The following is a 26,715-nucleotide window of genomic DNA, read 5'->3' as shown; positions in this document are numbered from 1 at the left end:
GTTTTAAGTCCAGTTTATGCGCAGTAAGGCTAATCGGGACTGGACTACAGTTTAAAGTGGAATTCGAACGACTATGTGCCTCCACCGGGTATCGTACCCGGAACCCCTTGATTACAATGCGACATTAAAAGTGTTGCTTCTTATTTAAATGACATTAACGCATGTTGCAGTTAGATATCTTCGTGGTGTTTGGTTAAGCCTATGTGGAAATTTGAACAGTTGCGGATAGCATTGCCTATCACTCCAAAAATATGTAAAAGCTCACAAAACGTAAACGCCATGTGTACATTTTTTTCCTTAACTTCCAAAGATTGTTCTTCAACGATGTAGGTGACAGTTAATGGTCAAATGGATGAAATGTGAAAAAGATTAATAAGTTCCTCGGAACGTCCCTGGTAACAAGTGAACATCGAAGTCAAACTAAAGGAAATGAGTCACTGGAAACTACGCTACGTATAAAGGCTTTCCTTATCAGTAACCTCAGGAAAAGGACATGCTACGGGCAGATTCTTGCTGCTCTTCACTGATTCCATTTTGACTCCATCAGCAAAGGAAAGATCGAGTATCATGGTTGTTGGTACGATTCTCACATTGGCTTCGTCATTTTTAAAAGGTAAGTCCCTGTGTTTTATTTGCAAGTTGATTCGTTGGTATTTGGCGAATATACATTCAATATCTGTATCTTTATTTTTCTAAAAAAAATCTTCTGGTTTTCCTTGCAATCTGGTACATTTATTCAGTACCATCAGAGTTGGGAAGGAGAAGGTGAGTAGTCAGTGGTGGATCCAGAAGTTACAGTTGGAAAGGGCAAATTGCAGTCGGGTGGGTAGCTTGCCTCATCGAGGCTACACTTGCACTGTTTTGTATAAATAATATATAGTACTGTAAATAGAAATGTAGCCGACTTCTGTGTTTTATAGATTACAGTTTTTTGGGGGGCAAAAATATGGTTCAGAGCTGGTAGTGGCGGCGATAAGGGGTGCAATTGCCCCCCCCCCCCACTTTCTGACACTTTTGCCCCCGCACTATGCTAAGCCTTATCTACGAGGGAAAGCAAACTGTCTTTGCCCCCCCCCCTTCCGTTTTGGCACTTTGCCTCCTTACTTTTGGAACCCAATCGCCGCCACTGAGGGCTGGTTTTTATATTGTATGTTGCTGACACGATATCATGAGCAAAATGTATAATTAATTAGGCTTAAAAAACATAGAAAACTAGCAGTTGGGAGGGGCGGTCGCCCGTATCGCGCTCCCCTTGAAACCGCGCCTGAGTTCAACGTCTTGCAGACAAAGGATGGTACAATTTTAATAGTTACGATTTAATTGTTACTATTTACTTATTATTAATAATCAATTTTAAATTATAACCAATAACATTTTCTCCATACAATCTGGATATAGATATTAGCTTAATTATATTAATTAATTATATTAACCATAACAATATTGCTTTTATATTTAACTTTGAGTTAGTATTTTATTTTAAAAACCGACTTGTGTGTGTGTGTGTGTTTGTGATAATAATATAACTTTCAAAATTTTTCAACCCATGTAGCGTTTTGACCAATTTAGATGTATTATTTTATTACACAATTAGTGTAAAATGTTTACTATATCAGGAGAAGGAGTTTGGACCCATTAAACCCTCCCCTTATATACAGCCATGCTAAGAGGTGTATCAGTTTGATAAATGGTTGATATTTGAAAGTCCAAATGTGTTACAAATATGATTGTTACAAGGGGGTTACAAGCATACGACAGGAATGAAACTAAACTTTGTTGCTGGTTATGCTAAATTGTAGTGGGAGGATCTCCGCCCCACCCTCACCCAGGGACGTTAAAGGTCCAGATAGAGGGTTCTATTGGGTTCCGTAATAGGACAGGAACCTTTTTTCTCGCACGATTTAGGTCCAAGTTGCGTATTGTTTCATTTCAATTCCGAAGTTGGACAGTATTTAACTTGATCCGGAAAGAAGGTTCCGGGACCGAATTGATATATTTTAAACATAAAAATATTCTTTACGGTCCAGAACTAATTTACGCTTGCTAATTTTCTCTACCGGACCGAAATTTATTTACAATTCTTGGATCTTGAACAACCCTGGCCCCACTACCCTACCCTTCCTTTGCTCTTTTCAGTATATAGCCTTGATAAGGGGTTGAGATTTTAACATATCATCATCATTACTGTTATTTACAGGAGAAAATAACGGTACAGATTCCCAGAGTACAACGGAAGAAAATGATTCTACCACTGAACTTTCTGGTGACATTGTGAACTCGACTCTCTACATGAGTGTTGGTGAGTATACTATCCAATCACTTTGTAAAATCACATCGTGTTTTCAATAACTCAAGAACATGAATAATTTCAAATATAACAATTTAAAATCATTAAACAATTGCTTTCTCTATCCGCGCATAACCAAATTTCCCCCTCCTTTGATTATGATATTTTCCGTTAACTTGACGGTTTCAATAAGGCTCAAAAGAACCTGTCTGACTAAATTATTTGATGAGTTTACTTTCTAAGCTCCTAGCGTCCTAGTGGTTCGGATCCCACTTTAAACTGTAGCTCCAGTCCCGATTAGCCTTACTGTGCATAAAGTGGAATTAAAACACCAAATCAATCCAATCAAACTTTCTAAGCTCCGCGACAGGTTAACTTTGCAACAACTTTTCGCATATATAGACCCAAACGTGCGCGCAGAATATAGTTCTGCTGCAATACTGCCGACTTTCTCATTGTCTGCGACACAAACAGCTCGGCGGTTGAGGCGAGACTGGCAAGGAAGATTCTGAGCGCCATTCTCGCGCGGATTAATACATAAAATCTGCTGCAAACTTAACCTTTCGCGGGGCTTAGTATTCTGTTGGCAGATAACTCGTTCTCATATGTTTTGGTCTTATATGAAATAGGAGATCGCAATACTGTCCGGCCAAAAGTGGCCCAAGAAGCGAAGTAAAATGAAGCAAATCAATCAATCAATTTTTCCTTACCTTGCTTTAGATTTTAAAGATATCTTTTGGCCTAATTTGGAAAAAGAAACCGTCAACCATAATCGAGATGATACGTGTCAAGAGTCAATTCTGTTAATTTGTTCTTTTGGCTTCCACAAAATTAATGTACAGTGGGATCCATGAGTGTTACCGTGCAAATTGTCCATGACTATTTTCATTAATTTTTCTCTTACATCAGTAGTGGTGGTGGGGGAGTTCAACGTCATCAATTGAGGCTCGGTGAGGCTCGCCTTAATGGATTTCTCTCGTAAGGCATGAGCCTCATTTGATGGCAGTGTTGCCAGCTGCTTACTCGAAAAAATCACCAAGGTTTTTTTTGGGTCTAACGTAGCCTAAAGCAAGGAGCTGGCAATCTTGCTTGAGGCTTGCCTTAATGGTTTGTTTTTGTAAGGCATAAACTCTATTTTCTCGCAGTGTTGCTAATATTTTACTCGAAAAAATCACCAAGGTTTTTTTTTGGGTCTAACCTAGCCTAAAGCAAGAAGCTGGCAATTTTGCTTGAGGCTCGCTTTAATGGTTTGTTTTTGTAAGGCATAAGTCTTATTTTCTCGCAGTGTGGCCAACATCTTACCTGAAAAAAATCACCAAGGTTTTTTTTGGTTTAATCTAACCTAAAGCAAGAAGCTGGCAATCTTGTGTGCTCGCAGTATTGCCAACATTTTACTCGAAAAGTCACCAAGGTTTATTTTGGTCTAACTTAACCTAAAGCAAGGAGCTGGCAACCTTGCTTGAGGTTTGCTTTACAGTGCATAAAGCAATTTGCCAACCTACTAGTACTTTTGCCATAGTTTTTTACAAAAAAAAGAGAGAGAAGAGAGAGGGGGAAGAGTTAAACAACTGACAATGTCGCTAATATTTACCTACAGCTTTTTTTTACTTGGCAAGGGTTTAGCCAATTTATATACTGGCGTAACATACATACACTGGTCAAGGAGAGCCGGCAACAAATATATACTGCCGTAAAAGAGAAAGAGATGGATGGTAATATAGTATGTGTGTGCGTGTGTGCGTATAATATGTAGCATTATTAACTAGAGTGTGTTGGCAATTTACTTACAACTAAAAAAAAATAGAGATGCCAACATTGCTGTAAGATAAAAAGAGAGACCTAGAGCTGGCAACAGTGGTGAGCGAATATGCCTTATTTCCAAGTCCCGGGCACCAATGTAAACCTCTCTCGCAGGAACGATGTGCTGCACACGCATACGCGCGCACATGCTTATTTTTATTTCTGTATTGCGACGCAAACACATCTAGAAAAACTACAATTTTGTTCTCTCTCCTCTCTGCGTATGCTATCAATGTTGATGCAATGACACAAATTCAACAATACATAGGCTTTGGGACGACGGAAGTAACTTCCTGCCCTACTGACGTATACAATACACATGATGCTATCTGTACAGCAGGTTGTTAACAAATTTAACAATACATAGGCCTTGGGACGACGGAAGTAACTTCCTGCCCTACTGACGTATACAATACACATGATGCTATCTGTAGGGCAGGAAGTTAACAAATTTAACAATATGTTGGCCTTGGGGCCACTGCTACCTATGCTGCTAACTGATGTCACCATTTCTCAACAATTGCCAGAGCTGATGTTAACTTCCTGCCCTACAGATAACATCATGTGTATTGTATGCAATATTACCTTGCATGGCTAATATTTCATTTTTGACCTCATTAGAAAACCGTATAAAACCTAAAGCACTGGTGTAGAAAGTTCTGTTTTATTTTGAACGTTAGTGAAGAGCATTTCTGCAGTATATTTTCCAAAAGTAAGTAACTTTGTTTCTTAGCTTGCATGAGTTGGCTTTGATTTATAAGTATGGTTTTGCTTTTGTGAGTTGATTTTTGAAACTAGCCAAACAGATATAAGAGATTGCGGAAGGAAGGTATAACTTCTTGAAAACCAAATAGCTCTTATGTATTGTGGAAGAAAATATACTCACAAAACATGCAAAAAAAAGAGAGAATATAGAAGATGTTTCATGTCTCTCTCTGCTTTGATATATTTGAAGCATGCATTTTGGTAGCTGGAATATTTTTTTTTCCGTGTGCTGTTGTTGGTAGGTAGGAAATATGTGTGCGGGGCATATTTAAAAAAAATAAAATGTGTTAAATTGTTAGAGGAACGCAAGAAAAAATAGAGGAGAGTTGCGTGTTTTTGATATCTAGTGGAAGTACTGATTGATTTGATGTTTTAAGTCTACTTTATGCACAGTAAGGCTAATCGGGACTGGACCTACAGTTTCAAGAACCACTTGTGCGGGTATCGAACCCGAGATTACAATGCTATCGCTGCGCCATCGCAAAGGCTAGTGGAAGTACTGATTGATTTGATGTTTTAAGTCTACTTTATGCACAGTAAGGCTAATCGGGACTGGACCTTCAGTTTCAAGAACCACTTGTGCGGGTATCGAACCCGAGATCTCTTGATTACAATGCTATCGCTGCGCCATCGCAAAGGCTAGTGGAAGTACATAGTTATTCGAATCTTATTTATTTAAAATATTTAGTTTTTTTTTATGCACGCTTATTGATTTTTAAACCTAAAGTTAAATAAAATCCGGCAATTATATCCAAATATACTTATGGCTACAACGAGCATTCGCAAAAAAAATGGCTTGAGATTTTTTTGCTACGTAAACAAAATGGTCGACATGCCAAATATGAACAGGCTATATAGATTTGAGAGATGGATAGAAAAAAAAGTTAATTAAAATTTAATTTCATGATTGCAACACGAAACTTAATGATTGATTGATTGATTGATTTAGTTTATTTTAACTTCGCGTTTTGTGCCTCTTGGCTAATTTGCGAAGATGGGGATGAGTGATGAAATTGATGAAAATGGATATTCACAAACAACCATACCCGACCGGGATTTGAACCCGGGACTCTTGGCGTCGTAGCGTGATGTGTTAACCACTCGGCCACAGGGTCGGGCAAGTACTGGTATATACATAGACCAAAGTTACATGGTTCTAGCTCAATTAGGAGCCGAGAAAATCAATGTCTTGGAAAACGTCTTAAGACAAATATCTTAATCTTTAAGAAAGTCGACTTCCGGTATCTCAAGATGTTACTTCCGGTCTGTCAAGAAAATTTTCTTAAGACAAAAATCTTAAGACGTTTTCCAAGACATTGATTTTCTCGGCTCCTAATTGAGCTAGGATGATGATTTTAGGTTTGTTGGATAGGATTCGACGAAAACTATTCGACTAGCAAATAAAATCGATTCCACCCCCTCAAGTTTTGGAAATACAGACAATTTTTTAATTTTTTGAGAAACTTGATTTGCCGGCTTAGTTTTTACTCTAATTTGAAAATTTTAATGATATTTGATAAAAAATTGAATGTACTCTACAACCTATTGGAAACATAATGATTAGTGCTTACTGTTTCCGAGTTATTTTAAATTTAAATTTCAAGATGTAATTTCTAAGTTGTTTTGTAACTCGTAAACTATGGGTCGTAGAAAACCCATTCTTGTTTTATCTGCTATTGCCCGACAAATACTATAAACACAAATAATGTTTATTGTTTGATTTTAAAAAATCGAAAATAACTTTGTTTTCTGAAAATAAAAAATGTGTGTATGGAAAAAAAATACGATTGTGTAATTTTTTATGATGTATGTTTGCATGTAAAAATAAGTATACCTGAAAATTTTAGAATTTCAAAATAGCTATATATATATATATATATATATATATATATATTTGCTATTATATCAGCCGAAACAATAGAATATATATAAACAAGTACATTTTCATAGTTTCATACCTCTACTAGATTGGTAGAAAAATATACTAATGGGCAATAAAATCTGAAGAAGATTCGTGTCTAGCAAAAAATAAACTAAATAGAATTACACATGCATACAATATTTATTGTGCTTTTTTTTCTATCTACAATCATATTTTTCTTATATATTTTTTTAAATTTTTTTACAGGGTTTATTAAAGCACATATTTGAGGAAAACAAAATTTTTCTCGTAAGGCATTTTTTTGTAAACACTCTACCACCAACAGATCACATATAAATAAACATACCCCCCCAAAAAAATGCGCTCCATGAAAAGTTGCCCTGTGTGCAAAATAAGCATATCAAGCAGAAATTTTGCAAGACATTGTCGTACCTGCGTGCCAGGCAAGCATTTGGCTGCTAAAAAATCATGTCCCAGGTGCGGTATACATATTACCATTAATAATTTAAAAAGGCATATAACATCATGCAAAATTGTCGTCGGAACACCTGTTCCACAACCGTCGACCAGCTCCACCAAGAGGAAGGCAGAAGCAGCCTCCATCAATGCACCATCCGCCAAACGTGTCAAGCCTGTGGCGAAAGCGAACCGGACTGCTTTCGAGCGGTTGTTAGAGGATTTTGTCATCACTTCGGAGGGCTCATGCGACGTGCGTAGCTTTTTGGAGGAGAAGCGAGCAGAGATAATTTCCATTCTCGGTGATGCGCTTGCAACGCACTCCACCAAATTCTACGCATCGCTATGTTGCCAGTACAAGAAGCCGTCCGATGAAATTTACAGCTTCTGCCACAACACCAAGGCGAAGACGCTGCATCTGGCGGATGTCGACATACTCGAGGTCATCTACAACAAGTTTGCCGAGGAGCTGGTGGCGAAACAAGAAGAACATGAAGCTGAGGGCTCGGGGGGTTCGCTGTGTGGGGGGCCTCACGAACTGTGCGTCAAACTTTGCAAGTTTACGCCTCTCTCCGCCTCCAGCTACGTCCCCTTAACACCTTCCATCGCGGCAAAGAAGGCCGTCCTGAACATTCAGAACAGTGACGCCAAGTGCTTCGTATGGTGTGTTCTGGCAGCGTTGCACCCAGTTGAGCCAAAAAATAATCCAAAACGCGTTAACCACTACCTACCCTACGAGTCAGAGCTGGAAGATGCTATGGTTGGGATCGACTATCCCGTAGAGGTCCCGGACATTCAAAAGTTCGAGGCTCGTGCGCAGTTGGCTATCAACGTTTATGGCCTCACTGACAAAAATGTGGTGTACCCCATCCAGGTGAGCGACGTAGAGGACGATGGTGCGCAGGAAATTCACCTTCTGCTCATCAAGGACGAGACCCATCACCACTACACCCTTATCCGTTCCCTCTCCCGGTTGGTGTCGAGCCAAAAAAGCAAGCATCATGGTAGCATAGAGGTGTGTCGCAGGTGCATGTCAACTTTTGATAATCGAGAACAGCAAGATTACCAGCGCATCAGAGGTCCCAACATCGCTGCAGAGAAGCTCGCTCGCCACAAATTTTATTGCGATGCCAACGAGCCTGGGGTGGCAGTCTTGCCCAAACCTGGCACCGTGGAGCGTTTCCGCATGCACGGTGCCATGGTGGAGCATCCCGCTATCATCATCGCGGATTTCGAGGCCTTCCTCAAACCCCTGTCCACTTGCGATCCAGATCCCGAAGTTTCCTCCACCACCCCTTACCAACTCCACGAGGCATCCAGTTTCGCATACGTTGTGGTGCGACGTGACCAGCACATCGCCCCCGAGCCCTACGTGTACCGTGGCCCCGACGCAGCCAAACACTTCCTCGAGAGGATGGTTGTCGAGGCCAACGAGATAGGGAAGGTACTGTTGGCCCCCAAGTCTATGCTCCCACTGTCCCCCGACGATCAACGTAGACACGACGAGGCCATCGCTTGCCCCGTCTGCGTCAAGGAGTACACCGCCAACAACCGTAAAGTCCAACACCACGATCACTTTAACGGTAGGTACGTTGGTCCTTGGTGCAACGATTGCAACCTCATGGCCCGGGACCCGCGCTTCATCCCTGTGTTTTTTCACAATGGCTCGGGATACGACTTCCACCACCTAATCAAACATCTTGGATACGACAACAAGAGAATCAACGTTCTCGCCCAGAACGAGGAGCGTTACATCAGTGTGAGCAAACAAGTGTCGATCCCGGGATCACGCTCTACCGTCGAGCTTCGCTTCCTCGACTCCCTGAGGTTCCTCCCGGCAAGCCTCGATGCTCTCGTGGGGAAGCTTAGCGACGAGCAAATGCTCATCACTTCTGCAAACTTTCCGAACTTGGACGCCGGCCTCTTCAAGCGTAAGGGGGTCTATCCCTACGAATACATCACAGACCCTTCCAAGTTCGCGGAGACGTCGCTACCTCCCCAGTTCTACAGTCAGCTACGAGGCTCGAACATCACCGACGAAGAATATCACCATGCCCAGTCCATGTGGCGCGAGCTGGGCTGTCGAACTCTCGGGGACTACCACGACGCCTACCTCAGACTTGATGTGACGCTCCTCGCCGACGTGTTCCAGACGTTCCGTGCGACCGCAATAAAAATCTACCAGCTGGACCCCGCCTACTTCTATAGTCTCCCCGGACTGGCGTGGTCAGCCATGTTTCTGGTGACGAAGATCGAGCTGGAGCTTCTTTCCGATTATGACATGGTGCTGTTTGTGGAACGCGGCATCCGGGGTGGAATGGTCCAGGTGTCGCAACGGTACGCGCGCGCCAACAACCTTCACATGGCTACTGGCTACGACCCCTCACAACCGTCCAGCTACATCATGCACACGGACGTGAATAACTTGTACGGACACTCCATGATGCAGCCACTTCCCTTTAGAGGGTTCGAGTGGGCCGACCCCTCCAACTTTAACATTGAAAGCTTCGACGATTCAGAACATGGGTTCTTCGCCGAGGTTGATCTGCAATTCTCCGAGAAGCTGCAGGATTTGTTCAGCGATCTCCCCCCTGCACCCGAGTTCAAGTGTCCACCCAATTCCAACCAGAAGAAGCTCATCATGGATTTCGAGCCCAAGAAGAATTACGTCCTACACTACCAGAATCTCCGGTGGTTGATGCAGCAAGGGGTCACGGTCCACGCAGTTCACCGCATCCTCAAGTTCGAGCATTCTCCGTGGTTGCGTCCATATATTGAAGTCAACACCAAACACCGCACCGCAGCCACGTCCGAGCTTGATAAGGATTTCTTCAAGCTTATGAACAATGCGGTGTTCGGGAAAACCATGGAGAATGTACGGAATCGTGTAGATGTGAGGCTAATATCAAACAAAGCACAATGTTGCAGGCTCGTAGCAAACCCGTTATTCAAATCGGGGACTATTTATAACGAACAGCTTGCTCTGGTGCATATGAGGAAGAGCGAGGTGAAGCTCAACAAGCCAATTTATGTTGGCGCCTCAGTATTAGACCTGAGCAAGCTGCACATGTTTCAAATATATTATGGGATACTACGCCAGCACTATAACGACAATATTAGCCTACTCTACACGGACACGGACAGTTTAATATATCAGGTTCACACAGCCGACGCGTACAAGGACATGGCCACGGTTCCATCTTTGGTTAACCTTTTCGACACCTCAAACTATCCCCAGCCGAACCGATACGGCATCCTGGCTCGCAACAAGAAGGTGCCCGGCAAACTCAAAGACGAGAAGAAAGGTGATGTGGCTCTCGAGGATGCCGGTCTTCGCTCCAAAACCTATGCTATTCGGGCAGAAGGATCCATCACGAAAAAGGCTAAGGGTGTCGGCAGACAGGTGGTTCGGAAGCATCTCACATTCGAGGACTTCGTCGATTGCCTCAAGACCAGGTCGTCGGTTCTAAGAGCAGAACAGCGCATCCAGAGCGTCGACCATGTGTTGACCACAAATAAAGTTAGAAAAATTGCGCTGGATCCTAATGACGATAAGAGGCGCGTCCTCGAGTGTGGTATTCACACATTGTCGTGGGGGCACTATCGCTTAGCAAAAAGCAAAACCTGCAACATATGTCCATCTTCAACAGAAGATTCATAAAAACAAAACAAAACAAAAAAAAAAACATTTTGACTGTCATTACAAAAAACGTTGACCGTATTCTTAAATAACCAGCATGCCTATGAATTTGTTCGGTTTCAAAAAACAGATCATTATGGAAACCATACCAGATCATGAAGTCTTACCTTCCGTGTTACCTAAACTCAACGGTCTGTTGATCATTCACCTCAACAGCATTTGGACGAAACTGAATGACGATGTGGGCAAGATGTTTTATGTTTTTAATAACAATTTACATTTCTACGAAATTCCGATCGACGGGAAACTTCAAATCACCGTGAATCCGGAAAACGCAGGCGAAATCAAAATTTCTACCGGCAAGAACATTTTTCGAATCAAGCACGACAAGATGCTTTCTAACATTACGTACGATGTGTCTGCAGGAGATTATCTTTACATGGAACTCCTCGGAGATTACGACAAACTTATTCCTCTCTTCGTAGAATTACGAATCGTCTATCCTATTATAAATAACCGTTAACCAAAAATGCCTAACGACATTTTCGGCAACACCAAGCGTGTAGACCATGCAGAAGAGATTCTCATGTTGGACATTCGAGTTAAGAAGTTGAGGACCGATTTGATCGCTTTGCAGGAAACCTTAAACAAAAGTTTAGAGTCGGAAATCGCTACGCTCCAAACGCAATGTCTCGACCCCATTCTGAAAATCGATTCCGAACTGAAGACGCTGATAAAAAATTATGTCGACGTACCTTCTTACGACAGCGTTCAAAATATACAGTTGAGCGTGGATTCGCTTCAAAATGATTTGGCCAAATTACAGCAATTTCAATCGAAAAATGAAGATTTGGAAAAATTGAAACTCGAAATCGAAGAACGAACTTCCGCAATAGAAAAGAATTTCTCCGAACTTCAAACCGTGGTGAACGATATAGACGCAGAACGCTTGCATGTCGTCGTTTCCAAATTACAAGAAGAATTCACAAGCACGTTGGAAGAAATTAAATCCAAGTTGCAGACTTTGGAAGATACAATGACGAACCTACCATCGTCGGACGAACTGCAGGTCATCGGTAAAAGCGTCGCGAACATAAAAATTCAATTGGAGGCCTATCAAGATTTCGAACACATTCAAACCACCATCGCCACGCTTCAGGCGTCTCTGGAATTGATCAACGAAGAAATTAAAAATATTCACGCTGAAGCGAGAGCGTTGACGAGCATTCAAGACACGTTGAGCACGGTTCAGCAGAAGATCGAATATTTAGAAAATTTGAACGTCGAAACGAATCTCGCTCATTTTCATCACGTACTCGACAACATACAGGGTGACTTGGAATCGTTACGGACGAGCGTGCCTTCGAGCGAAGATTTGGAAAAATTGAAAACGGCGGTGACGGCACTATCCGATTCGAGCGACATCAAAAGTTCATTGAGCGATCTCGAGAGTAGGGTGGCCAATCTCCCCACCTCCAAAGAATTGCACGCTTTGAAAAGGAACATATCACGTATGCTGAAACGACTAGAAACGGAAACGGCGAACGTGGAACAGATTCGAGACGAAATTAGTTCGCTGGTGTCGACGCTGCCCACTTCGCAGAGCGTCGCCGACCTTCACACGCAGTTTACAGAGATGCGAAGCATCGTGAACGATCTTACCGAGAAGAGCTCGAAATTGAATCAAGTCGAGAACCTTCAGAACATCGTCGTCAACATCAGAGATCAAGTTGGAGTGCTGGAATCCACGCAGGAATCGACGCTGGCCTCTTTCGGTGCCAAGTTGCAAGAACTCAACGAAAACTACAAGCAGTTGAACGTGGAAGTGAAAATCAAACCGTCGTTTTCTGCCGTAACGGATACCATAGTCGAGCATTTGCTGCCCATCGAAAATAAACTCGGACAAGTTCACAGTAATCTGCTCGGCGTCGACACTAAATTCGCTAAACTGCATTCTCTGCAAGCCATCGAAATCAACAGCGTACCCAATCAACAGAGAATCTCCACGTTCGTCGAAGGTAATAAACTGTACATGTTACATCCTTATCATCCGTACTACAAGTTTCTCCTCGATGGCACGATTCAGATAAACGAATTTTCGTACTGGTCTCACGGTAGAAAAGCTAGCGTTCCCACCATGACTTTAATATCGAATCGTGGTGTCCAGAAAGCAGGAAACATTCCTCTGGCACGTTGGAACGAAACGCGCAACATATATGAAATACACGAAGACGAAGATCTTACCGTTTTCGACGTGAGTGCCGGCGATAAGCTGATCATTCAAAACACGAGCGAAGTGCCACCCTCTTTGAATCCCATCACGCTTGTGCTTCTCTTGAAACGTAATCTCTAAACAAAAAAATGTCTAGGCAAGCCATCGTCGAAGAATTGCATAAACCTGCACGCCGCAACTACGAACGTTTGGCTGTGGTAACCAAGGGCATCGATGACCTCTGGCAAAGTGACCTCGTGGAGATGAGTAGCGGCAATTTGAAAAACATACATAAATTGAACAAGGGCAACAAGTACCTTCTCACCGTCATAGACACGTTTTCGAAATTCGCATGGGCTCTACCCTTGAAAGCCAAAACGGGAACATGCGTCACGGAAGCATTCAAGACAATTTTTCGCGAAAGCGGTGGCAGACGACCACGGTTTCTGCAAACAGACAAGGGGAAGGAATTTTATAACGCTGTATTCCAAAAATTTATTCAAAAACACAAGATTCAACATTATTCGACCTTCAGTCACATCAAAGCCAGCATCGTGGAAAGATTCAATCGAACCTTGAAAACACACATGTGGAAACGATTCACGCTTCGGGGAAATTACAAATGGGTCGACATCCTGCCGGAACTCGTCGACACCTATAATGATACGGTACACAGAACGATAGGCATGAAGCCAGCCGACGTTACGAAATCTGACGAGCAGCGTTTAATTTCTACAGTTTACTGTCCAAAGTACACACCCACGACAAAAAAGCTAAATACAAAATTGGAGACCGGGTGAGGATCAGCAAATTCAAACGCACCTTCGAGAAGGGATTCACAAAAAATTGGAGCACGGAACTTTTTACCGTGGTTCGAGTTCTACCCGGAAACCGACACACGTATATAATAAAAGATAGTAGCGGCGAGATTTTGAAAGGAAGATTTTACGAAGAGGAACTCTCTAAAACGAAACACCCCGACACGTACCTCATCGAGAAAGTATTGCGTAGGAAAGGTGACAAACTGTTTGTCAAATGGCTGGGACTTCCGGAAAAGAGTTGGATCGACGCGGACGAAGTGATCTTGTGAGTACGTGGAACGTGGTGAAGCGTCTACCGGATCCGGAAAGTCAAACGAGAAAAAAAAAACGGCGAGTTGCTTCCCGACAGCATCCGCTGTCTGATCGTAGGTCCTTCGGGGTGTGGGAAAACGACACTGCTCGTGGACAATTTTCTCCTCGCACCGAATTGGTTAGATTGGAAGAACAGGCACCTGTACGTGTTCTCGAAAAGTTTGGAGCAATCCAAATACCAGCAACTGATGAAACTGTACGATGGTCTGGACATTGCAACGTTCGCCTCGGAAATAAAACCACTCGACGATTGTCGTGAAAATTCAGTTGTTGTGTTCGACGACGCCATCCTGGAAAATCAAAATGAAATTCGCAATTTTTTCACGCAAGGTCGTCACAAAGGAATGGATTGTTTTTACCTAGCTCAAACGTTTTCCAAAATTCCAAAACAGTTAGTGCGCGACAACGCTAATTTCATATGTTTGTTTCGCCAAGATCACACTAACCTCAAGCACGCGTACGATGACTACGTAGGCGGAGACATGAACTACAATCAATTTTCGGAAGGCTGCTGTTCTACTTGCTGGAACGGTGACGATTTCGGATTCGCGACGATCGACATGACGAGGAAACCCAACGACGGAAAATACAGAAACAAAATCAACGATTTTCTAAACGTTGCAACGTTGTGAGAAACGACGTGTATAAATAAACGTCATGACGAAACGAAAAATCGAAGACGAAAATCTCAAGCTTCGCGATTACCTCGCGAAACGCTTCAAAGGTTGGAAATCCGAGAATCGCGGATTCTACGAAGAGAAGAAACGTCAGGATCAACCTGTGATCGATGCCATCAGCAGTCTAGGTAAAGAAATTAAAATTGTCACGGAACAAAATAAAAATTTGATCAACGAACTCGTACCGCTCGCAGCTAAAAGTTACGCCGTACCCACACCTATTTCGAGCATTCCTTCGACGCCGTTCGAACTGAAGGATGCACCGGCGCGACGTCGAGCCATAGGCAGCACGTCTTCGGATAAAATCGAGTTGGGATCTTTGGCACGAGACTACCTGAGCACGGGGAAATTCGACAAGGATGAAGTGTTCGGATTGTATCCCAGCATGGAAACCAGCGAAGGCGGCGGTGTGGTGTGGAAGATTGGGAAATCGAAGGTGACCTTCGAAGGCAACGACATTAAAATTAATTTAGGCGACAAGGATAGTTGGAACAGGTATCCGGGTACGGTGGGACTGTGGGAACTTGTCGCCAAAAAGCAGCCGAAAGATTACACCGACGAAGATTACCAAAGTTACAAGGAAATTCTGATCATGACGGATGCCTTGTACCAGAACAACGACGCCTCGCAGAATAGGGTGAAATCGAGCAGCGGCGAGAAGTACAGGAATCTCATCAAACCGATTTGGAACCAGGTCAAAACAGGCAGCGGCGTCAAACGCTACAACACGTTACCCAAAGAATTCGTTTGGGTGGACGACGTTAGGAAACTCGTGGACCGATTGTTGGTGATAGCCGGCGAAGAGAATGCAGGCAACCGTAATTTCTACAACGAGAAGGTTGGCATCGTGGACATGATCAGCACAAAACTTTCCAACTTCATCGTGAACGACGACAAGGGCATAGGTTACCTGATCAAAATCATCAACACGCTGCCTCCGAAATTTTGGAACGTGGCCGAAGGAAAGGGACTCGTGAACGACATCATCAACAAGTTACCTTTCGAGATGCATCTACCTGGCTACCAGTACTGCGGACCGGGTACCAAACTCGAGAAAAGATTGGAGAGAGGAGACAAGGGTGTGAATCCGTTGGACGCGGCATGCAAAGATCACGACATCGCCTACAACACCACGCAGACGGATCTGGACGCACGTCACGAAGCAGACAGAAAGTTAGAGCACGCAGCTTTCGAAAGGTTCGTAAGCAGAGACGCATCGCTGGGTGAACGGGTCGCCGCACTGGGTACCACCATCGCCATGAACACGAAACAAAAATTGGGGTGGGGTATATAAATAACATACCTTAAAAAAACTACACAAGAAAAAATCTCAGAATATATATATAAATAACATACCGTGAAAATAACACATAGAGCATCAACATGAAGCCCAAGGGTGTCGTGTACCAGATACCATACTCCAATCTTAAAAATCTAGGTGCCCTCGATGGGTTACTCACCAAGAAACAACGCGAGAAGAAACGTTCTTGCTTGTCGAAAGGACACGGAATGAAATTGCTGCTCAGCACACCTCAATTGAGACGCTTGCAGCGTTCGCGGAAACAGCAAAAGATCGGAGGTTTCATATTCAGCATCCCGGCCATCCTAGCAGCATTGGGGGCCGTTGGAAGTTTGGCCTGCGGTAGCGCCGCCATCGCGAAAACCGTCATCGACTCGAAGAAGAACAAAGCAGAATTGGAAGAACAGAAACGTCACAACCTGGCCATGGAGAAGAAAAAGGGGAAGGGCGTGATGAGAAAGTTTAAAAAAAAAGAAACAACGGCACTCACCAACCGAGACATTGAATCTCTGATCGGACCGTTACAAATCAAACACTTCAGAGGAGTTTTCATGTCCGACTCGTTACCTTCAAGCGTGAAAAGAAGAGAATGCGGAGTAGTCAACTTGGACGGTCAAGAAAATCCAGGCACGCATTGGATATGTTACCACAAAAATGACAATGATAAAGCATTCGTTTTCGATTCTTTCGGAGGTGTTCCACCTACAAATTTAATTCATTATCTGAAAACGAACAAAACCTCTATATACTACAACGACGAGCGCATTCAAAATTTCGGAGACGTGAACTGCGGTCATCTCTGCCTCTCCGTGCTCGCGTTTCTCTCTAAAATAAATAACCCTACGATCGAGGATTTCCAGAAAGCATTGTGGAACCTCGAACAGCATCACTAGGATGGGCGTGTTCCATCTCACGAGCGAATCTTCAATCTTGAAACTCACGCTGCACGACGACATCGTCTATCCTAAATCCGTGGCTCTGCGTGCATTCTACAGCATGTACCTCATACCTAACGTCACGCAGCACAACAACAAAATTAGCGTCGGAAGCGAACACATCGTCGTCACGCCAGGACAATACAATCTTTCCACTTTGCAAGCTCAATTACCCAAAGGCACATACCTTTCTCAAAATTCGGTCACTCACAGAGTGGAAATCCTATCCGCGACGGAGACCGTGGACCTGGGCACCATGGGAGAACTTTTAGGTTTCGAGAATAACACAAAACTCGAAGCTGGCATCAAGCACGTAGCAACCAACATTCCTAAATTCTTGGCCATAGAAACTCTGAACGTACACTGTAACGTGGCCGAAGGTATGATTACGAAATCTTCGGACGGATTGTTAGGAAGTCACAAGCAGACGGGAATCATAGCCACTTTCAAACCAAGTTCCGAGTTCATGGAACCGATCATCTACACGCCCTCTTCGCCGATCTATTTTCCAGTAAGCCGCAACCGCATAGACGACATAGAGTTGGTGGTGACGAACGAGAAAGGAGACGTGGTGGATTTCGCAGGTGCCACTACGACGGCCATCGTGGAGATCAACGTATAATAAATAACCATACATGTAAAATGGAGCAAATCGAAAGTTACGAATTGCAATCTTTCCCTCCCAACCGTCGCACGTTCGCCAATCTGAACGAAGCGAACAGGGAGATCGAATACGACGTGGACGTAGGCGACGGGTTCGTTCATCCTCACAGAGCGGACCTCTACCTTCAATTCGACGTGGTGAAGAAAGAAAGCGGAGACGCGTTTCCTGCAGCAGCAAACTTGATACTCGTGGACAACTTCGTGCCTCACCTGTTCTCGCAGGTGGAGGTGAGGAAACACAACACCGTCATCGACAGAATAGATTATCCAGGCATCACGTCGACGGCAGTCGGAACATTGAAATTATCCAAAACGGACGCAGCGTACTACCAGGCCGGGGGATTCGAAGCCGGGGCCAAAATATCGACGAGAAGTCACACGGTGCTTTTTCCCATGCGTCTGCTGCCTGGTTTCTTCTCGGACTACAAGGAGATCATGTGGAAGGGAGGACTGAGGATCACGTTTCGAAGAGCGGCCAACGACAACGACGCACTGATGCGATACGCTACTTTGGGTCCGGACGGCACCACGCCGATAGCCAACACTTTACCCGAAGCGGCGAAATGCGTCATCCGGAGCATGGAATTGAGAATGCCGGTGGTGGAATACGAAACGAACTACGCCCTCAAGTACAAAGCGGAGATCTTGAAAAGTCCGCAGGTGCCGATTCATTTTCACGGTTACCAGTGCGTACAGAAGATGGCATCGGGAAGTCACATGGAATTCGACGTGACGACGCAGTTCAACAACATACAGTTCGACATGCCAGATTTCGTCGTAGTGCTTTTTCAGACCGGGAGGGACAAGAATCAGGAAAAAGATTCCAGCAAGTTCGACGACTGCAAGATCAAGAACATTTATCTCAAGAATGGACGCAACGAAGTGTTCCCGCGCGAGAATTACAACCTCGATATGACAAAAAACGATTACCTCAAACTTTACGAAGCGTTCTCGGCTTACAAACGCGTGACCGAGGGAAGCGTGGACATGTACTACACGCCCAGCGAGTTCAAAGCACGGAGACCCATGACCGTCATCAACACATCTAAGAGAAAGAAGGTTGTGGTCAACGATCGAACCAACATCAAGGTCGTCTGCGAGTTCCACGATGCCTTGCCCGAGGATACCCTATGCAGTGTCATCCTGATTGCAGAGAAGTCCTTCGCCTACGACGTGAAGAACGAGAGGGTCACAGAGCAGTTTTAACAAGTTTTTTAACATCTTTTCTTGCACAATAAGAAATTTTTTGTACTAGCACAATCAGTTACAATAGCACAATACGAATTTCACTAGTTCAGATCAGTTACAAATGTCAATTTCATTAGTTATCAGTTACAATATCTTTTTTGCACTATAGCACGAGACAATCAGAATTTGCACAAAATTTGTTGTTGTTTTTACACGTGAAAATTAACAATAAAATTTTTTTTTTTATCGTTTCAGATGCTGTCGAAACATCAAAAACACATACACACACTAGAAAAAAAAAGCATGCAACTTTATTTGTAACACACACATATTCTCCATCTTCATCAAGAAAATATTATAATAAACATAATTATTTTTATCTATATCTCACAATAAAACTCTATATCCAAAAATATCACAACATCAAATAACACTAGAGTCGTTAGTACACGTTGCATGCATTACGGAGGTCCTCTGTAGGGTTTCATGGAAGTTTGGGGGAAAAAAAAAACACGTGAAACCCTACAGAGGTGCGGTTATCTAGAGCCGTAGCCGTTAGAACCTTTTTGGGTTGGGCACCACGCACCCTGGCGGGGTTAGGGGCCAGGAATCTTAAAAAAAATAAAAAAAAATTATTTGTTTTGCTTGCGTCACAATACAAAAATAATAAGAAGCACCAGCGCGCGCACGTGTGTATAGCACATCGTGTTTCCCCCGAGAGAGGTTTACATTGGTGCCCGGGACTTGGAAATAAGACATATTCGCTCACCACTGTTGCCAGCTCTAGGTCTCTCTTTTTATCTTACAGCAATGTTGGCATCTCTATTTTTTTAGTTGTAAGTAAATTGCCAACACACTCTAGTTAATAATGCTACATATTATACGCACACACGCACACACATACTATATTACCATCCATCTCTTTCTCTTTTACGGCAGTATATATTTGTTGCCGGCTCTCCTTGACCAGTGTATGTATGTTACGCCAGTATATAAATTGGCTAAACCCTTGCCAAGTAAAAAAAAGCTGTAGGTAAATATTAGCGACATTGTCAGTTGTTTAACTCTTCCCCCTCTCTCTTCTCTCTCTTTTTTTTGTAAAAAACTATGGCAAAAGTACTAGTAGGTTGGCAAATTGCTTTATGCACTGTAAAGCAAACCTCAAGCAAGGTTGCCAGCTCCTTGCTTTAGGTTAAGTTAGACCAAAATAAACCTTGGTGACTTTTCGAGTAAAATGTTGGCAATACTGCGAGCACACAAGATTGCCAGCTTCTTGCTTTAGGTTAGATTAAACCAAAAAAAACCTTGGTGATTTTTTTCAGGTAAGATGTTGGCCACACTGCGAGAAAATAAGACTTATGCCTTACAAAAACAAACCATTAAAGCGAGCCTCAAGCAAAATTGCCAGCTTCTTGCTTTAGGCTAGGTTAGACCCAAAAAAAAAACCTTGGTGATTTTTTCGAGTAAAATATTAGCAACACTGCGAGAAAATAGAGTTTATGCCTTACAAAAACAAACCATTAAGGCAAGCCTCAAGCAAGATTGCCAGCTCCTTGCTTTAGGCTACGTTAGACCCAAAAAAAAACCTTGGTGATTTTTTCGAGTAAGCAGCTGGCAACACTGCCATCAAATGAGGCTCATGCCTTACGAGAGAAATCCATTAAGGCGAGCCTCACCGAGCCTCAATTGATGACGTTGAACTCCCCCACCACCACTACTTACATCCTATCCGTTTTTAAGCGATGGATTTTTATGTATGCTGGTGCAGGAGTTGTCAACAGCTTGTTTTGAGTTTTCTCTTAATTCTGAAGCTTGATTGGGTCAAATAAAGTGCACGAACATGGTGATGGACAATTTGCACGGTAATACTCGTGGATCCACTGTACATAGTACCGAAAAATGAAACACGCACACATAATGTGGACTTCAAACTTTAATATTTAAACTCTTTTTAAAATATATTGCGTAGTATTCAATCAATGTACATACATTACATTTATTTATTTTTATTTCAGGCGCAACAGAAAGTATATATTTTCCTTCTAACACCACTGAAGAATCTACTCCAATAATTATACAGAAAGAAGGTAAATAAACATTTTCGATCAAGAATAGGTTAGATGACCTATATTTTTATCTTTTGTTCCTCACGTTTTGAGTGCTTTTTGTTAGTTCTTTATGTCTCAGGGAATTATCACTTAGGCTTAGATGTCAAACTTGAATTTATTTGTTCTATGTTGTTGCTTTCAAGGGCGCACGGGTATAGGGGCGACAGGGGGCACTTGCCCCCTCCTGAAATATCTAGAAAAAGTTAATATAGTTCGACTAGTGAAAATGTAGCAATATTTTATTAGTTTTCTGCGGTTTACAGGCTGTCAGTTACAGCAATTAACTGCCATTCCATCAAAATAACGAGAGCTACATTGATTTTCTGAAGAGTTTTATAATTTTCAGACTTTGTGCCATTAATTTCATACGTATGTCTTAACTGGTATCCGGACAATTGCGATGAACACAGTTAGAAGTGAAAGCAGAGGCGTCTCCTGAACGCATGCGGTGCATGCTGCGCATGTGTCAATTGTGGGAAAAAGGACGGCTCGCTCTGCGACGACATTAATGAGCATTTCTACATTCTAATTTCTTTATATAAGAGAAGTATTTATTTTACACGAGAGCGCTCAACTAAGCTTATATTTCATTTCATGGATCTGAAGTGACGCATGCGTCAATTGTGGGAAAATAATTATTACTTCCTTTCACTTCAGATCCAAGAAATGTAATGTCCTCGCGTTTCAGGAATGAAGGGTTGTCAATTATGATGCACCTGAGGGTTAGTCATCCTGATCGTTGCAATTGTCCCAGGCCCGTAGCTAGAATTGATCTCCAGGGGTGGCTCACAGGTTATCAGGGGGGGCTTTGTAAACAAAGTCCATTTTTCAAAAGTTTAACAGTGTTAAATGAAGGTACATTATGCGCGTGTGTGTGTGGGGGGGGAGGGGTCATTAAGTTACATAAAATTTAGAAATATACAAAAACATCGCTTGAAGTGTTAATTGACTGCTATTGAAATCATCCCTTACTACACAATCCATAGGTACTACTTTTGATGAAAGAGATATTTATAATCTCACAAAAAAGTACAATATTCAATCATAGTGCCTACTGTACATTCCACCCCTGGCCGAAGCAATGAAACTCCCCTTCTTTCCCATAACTTGAGATCTGTTGACCTTTGGTGCAAATGCGGAGGGAATTTGCATGATGACATCAAAGTCACAGATTTTTGTCTAAAAGGGAGGTCGCAACAGGTACAACGAAGGTACAGATAAATAATGTAATAGCTGCTGTTCATGTTATGTGAATTTATGCTTCACCAAAGTTGTGACCAAAATAATATGTTCTGTCTACATTTTCACTCTTCACTGCAAACAAATTATACAAAATAGTTTTACCTAATGTCAAGGGCAGGGGCGCCGGCTTGTCAAAATTATTGGGGGGGGGGTGCTCTGAGCAATGAAATAAATGAATGAATGACTCACTCACTCCCTTTTTTAAAAAATAAAAATTACGTCTTCGTATAGCAGTCATTCAGCAGCTATTTTATTCCTCATGCAAATGAAATGTAACATGAAAAACGTTTAGAAAATGTTTCAAAGTTTTTTTCAAATCTCAATATGTTTCTTCTTGTTTTACAAGATATACGTGAAAAGAGATATAGAAACTCAAATAAAACGGACCCAATATTGTCACTTTTCAATACATTTTGACAACTCCGACATTTCGTATGGGTACTGCAATGGTTTCTGCATACAATTAATTTGCATTCCGAACAACGTACCGTCGTTGTATTTTTCTTATATCCGCCAAATTCATGCCTGGAGCGCTATGATTTAAAATAGCATTAGCAGTATTGCGTTCCAGCGTGCAGTACTGAGTGCCACCTAAGGGGGACCGGTCACTTTTGAGGCATGCAAACAACTGAAAAACGACAGAAAAAAGGTTGGAACGCCTCTATGTTTTCGTGGGAATAGTGTAGATAAGTTTCCTAGTGTTTTCCAGACCATTCTTGCACTGATAAGGAGAATAATTCAAAATTTTAGAAAAGGCGGCAGAGTGCTGACGCGTGGGTTACGGAGGGTTAATGTCCACAACAGACTTGTAAAGAAAGGACATGTGACAGGTGCAAATAACCTTACTGTTGACTTACCCATAAAAATAACGAATATTTACAATATTTAACAGTTTTATTTAGTTATTTACATAAATGCTAACACAGATCGCAGGAAAATAGTTTTACTTTTTTGTTCTTGCTACAATATTTTACTTTTTAAATTTAATTTTGCAATAATAGAAAAAACACACAGCACGCCGTGCTTTAGCAATAATGCCTTTGATCATAGCCGTTCCCGCTTTCGCAATACAGACTTTTCATAAGCTTTCCTTGCGTACTTTACAGCAAGCCAGTGTTAAATAAACTCAAAGACTTTAGAATTATTTTCCCCTTATTCTTTGGACTAGAGGAAGAGATTTCGAGGACAACTAAATATCGTACATATAAATATTGCCTGAAAGTCGTGTTTACGACCTCAATTTGTTCAGAATTCACTAAACAACATACTGTTATAATTGTCATATCACCTAGTTATTTTGAAACTCTTTTTAGTAAAAATGTTAACAATACTCATAATTATATACTTAGTATATAGTAATAAGTCATGTGTTTTGCTGTCTCCGGTCATAGCCCCCCCCCCAAAGTTGATGGTTTAGCGGTCTCAGCCCCCAAAAGTTGATGGTCTAGAACATTTCAAATGTGTATTTAAAGTTAAGTTCATGTGGCACAATACAGAGTAAACTTTACAAGAGAAGCAAAATAATACAGTAGATCATGTATTGGCCGCCTATGGTCAAGGGGGCTGACGGCAGTGCCAGGGTGGCTCAGCCCCCCCTTGCTCCTGCCTGGCTACGGGCCTGAATTGTCCTACCATTAATTTGTAAAATGACCTTCACCGTCAAAATCATCGCAATTGTCCGTGATTTTGACGTCATCGCAATTGTCTGCCATCGCAATTGTCCTAGATTCGTCTTAACTTAGGTTTAATTAACTCTAGAAATAATTAATTACAAAAAAACAACAATCTAAAGTAATCATTTTGTGCAAATTTGTGACGACCTCCGATCGAAGCCACATGAAAATTCCCGAACATAAGAAAGTCATCAACAACGCCATGTGTATGTTGGAGCAGACCGCAGGCTGCGTGGATAGCATATTATTTAAAATTTTCAAACTTTTGATATTCACAACACAGAAATTGAAACACGGTATTTTCAACATTTTACAGACTTTTGTTTGATTTAATTTTTGTTATTTAGCGTCGCTTTTGACTAATCGCGTCGACGAGGATGATGGACACTAACAAAGAACATCCATGCCCAGGTCGGGATTCGAACACTGGATCCCAGCCTTCTTGTTAACATCAATAGGAACTACAGAAAGGCGTGGCGTGCTCCACGTATACTTTTTTCAAAAGTAGTCAGCCCTCATTTTGCCATCTTTTCCTGCCTTTGACGTTCTTTTTTTAGGAATACTGGGCCAAAATAAGAGCGGCTATGACCCCCTTGGGCACGACACTGGAGTTCGCTAGTTGACTAAGAACTTTTTGAAATGTAAATGTAGCTTTTCATTTTCTGCGCTGTGTTATTTACAGCACAATATGTGTTGCTGTGCATTTTAAATTGTGTCAATAACTATTATTCTAATCATGTAACTTAGGAAACTTGATTAGTTTGAGAATTGCTGTCATCCCATTTACACAAGTTAGAAAGCCAAAATGAAATCCTCTGAATTGTTTTTATTTTTTTTATTTCAGTTTTGGCAGTAAGCATAATTGGAGCCCTGTTGTTGCTGGTTTTCGTTCCTGTTCTTATATATTTACACGTTAAGAGATGCAAAAGGAATACAAATTCAATCAGTAACAGTCCAGACGATAATGTGTACGATGAAATCAACTATGCAGGAACGTGCAAAAAGAATTCTCAGCAAATAACAAACAAGACATATGGATGCCAATTCCTACCTCCTCTACCTCCACGACAATCAGAATGTTCGAAATTTAGTCAGCCAACTCATCAAAGCTCACCAAGGAACTCAACTGTTGACAGAGGGGATGGTCGCATAGTAAACGACTTGAAAAGCTGCCAGTATGACTACGCTCAGAATCAGAACTTGGCCTCAAGCAAGTCGAACAAACCTTTGGAGAGTTACAGAAGATTAAAAGACAACGATGTGGTTGGTGTAACATATAATCACTTGCAGCACGTTTAATAAATTCGATTAATTTGTGATGCACATATAGCTCTGTAGAGTGCGATGCATAAATGTTTCCTGCTAAATTGTCCATCGTTATGTTAATTCATGTTGATTTTTCGACATGCAAGGTTCAAGGTTGAAACAAAACGCCAAATGTGTAGCTGACAATCTGTTGAGAGTAAACAGTGATGGACAATTTGGCTTGTAATATTTATACATCCGACTGTACTTCCACACCATTTCCATCGTCGCACAGTGAAATTATAAGCAGCAACCTGTAAGTTAAATTACTTATGCATCCAAACCATTGTTGGTTTCTTGTCTGTTTATATATGTTGTTAGATCTAAATTCTTAAACAGTAAACCCTTGAACGAACGTAATCAAGACATAATAATTTTAGAATTATATGCGAGTGCTTTTGCTATATTTTCCACTATGATTTGATTTTTATTTAGCGGCGCTTTCCTGCCCCTTTTGGCTAATCGCGACGATTAGAATGAGTGATAATATGGTGAAAATTGATGAAGGGACAGTCACAAAGAACACCCATGCCAAGGCCGGGATTCGAACCCAGGACATCAGGCATAGTATGGCACTGTGCTAAGTTACTCATTTAGAAAAGTTAACGTCGGCGCCTTGCAATCAAGGGATCCCAGGTTCGACACCCGGTAGAGGCACATAGTAGTTCGGACCATAGGCGCAACTTGGGCCCTAACTATATGAGGACAGAGTCGAACTTTGAACTTAGAGCTTGACGCGCACTGAGACGCCGGAAGCGCGACTACAGAACAGAACAGTTTCACTTCCGGCGTCTCAGATAACCTGCAGACATCTATACCGCGTTTGTTAGAACCTGTCCCGTTTCCCGTGCTAGCGATCGCTCGACATTTTCGGTGCCAATGAGAAACGAGGAAAAAATCGTCTGCTGGGCAGCGAGGAGCGAATGGAAGCCAGAAGAGAGGCGCTTACGTAGACGCTGTTGCGACGTTGCGTATTTTAATTGGCTGCCTGGCTTTGACTTTCCCCAGCACGGAGAAAAGCCAGCGACCAGCTAGCGCGGGAACCGGGACAGGTTGTAACAAATGCGGTATAGCTGGAAATTCCGTGCTTCGGTTCCGCACGTTCCCCTGTAGCAAGCGTTACACCATTTGATTTCAATATAAGCAGACGACAGAAGTTCTGTTGCCGGATTTTTTCGTGTTTCCCCGCGTCTTAGTTCAGTGTGCAGGATCCTTAACATTGAGGAGGGGGAGGGCAGAATCAAAAAGCTTTCTAGACCATAAAAATATCATCTATTATTTTGATAAATAACTGTTACATTTGCAAAAATCATAAAAAGTTGTTCCTCAGTTTACAGGAGGTTAACAAAAGTACTATTAACTTGCATATTTTCATAAACCTGGCAATTTTTGGGGGGTGCAAGTGGCCCCCGCCAAGTTACGTCTATGGTTCAAACCCCAGTCCCAATT

At 42.3% G+C, this 26,715-nt stretch overlaps 1 protein-coding gene across 1 annotated transcript; it reads left to right on the top strand.

The window, feature by feature from the left end:
- Positions 1-442: 442 nt before the first annotated feature.
- On the top strand, positions 443-25,810 carry LOC146004981 (uncharacterized). The gene is made up of 4 exons (XM_083144072.1): positions 443-613; positions 2,198-2,299; positions 20,954-21,025; positions 24,806-25,810. The coding sequence occupies exons 1-4, from the start codon at positions 568-570 to the stop codon at positions 25,258-25,260; spliced, it is 675 nt and encodes a 224-aa protein (XP_083000198.1). The 5' UTR covers positions 443-567; the 3' UTR covers positions 25,261-25,810.
- The last annotated feature ends 905 nt before the right edge of the window (positions 25,811-26,715 follow it).

Source organism: Lepisma saccharinum, chromosome 22 (assembly GCF_977018435.1).
Source record: "Lepisma saccharinum chromosome 22, izLepSacc3.1, whole genome shotgun sequence".
In the NCBI taxonomy this organism is placed as follows: domain Eukaryota; kingdom Metazoa; phylum Arthropoda; class Insecta; order Zygentoma; family Lepismatidae; genus Lepisma; species Lepisma saccharinum.
The sequence above is the reverse complement of the archived record's forward strand: the minus strand, read 5'-3'. Positions and strand labels throughout refer to the sequence as shown.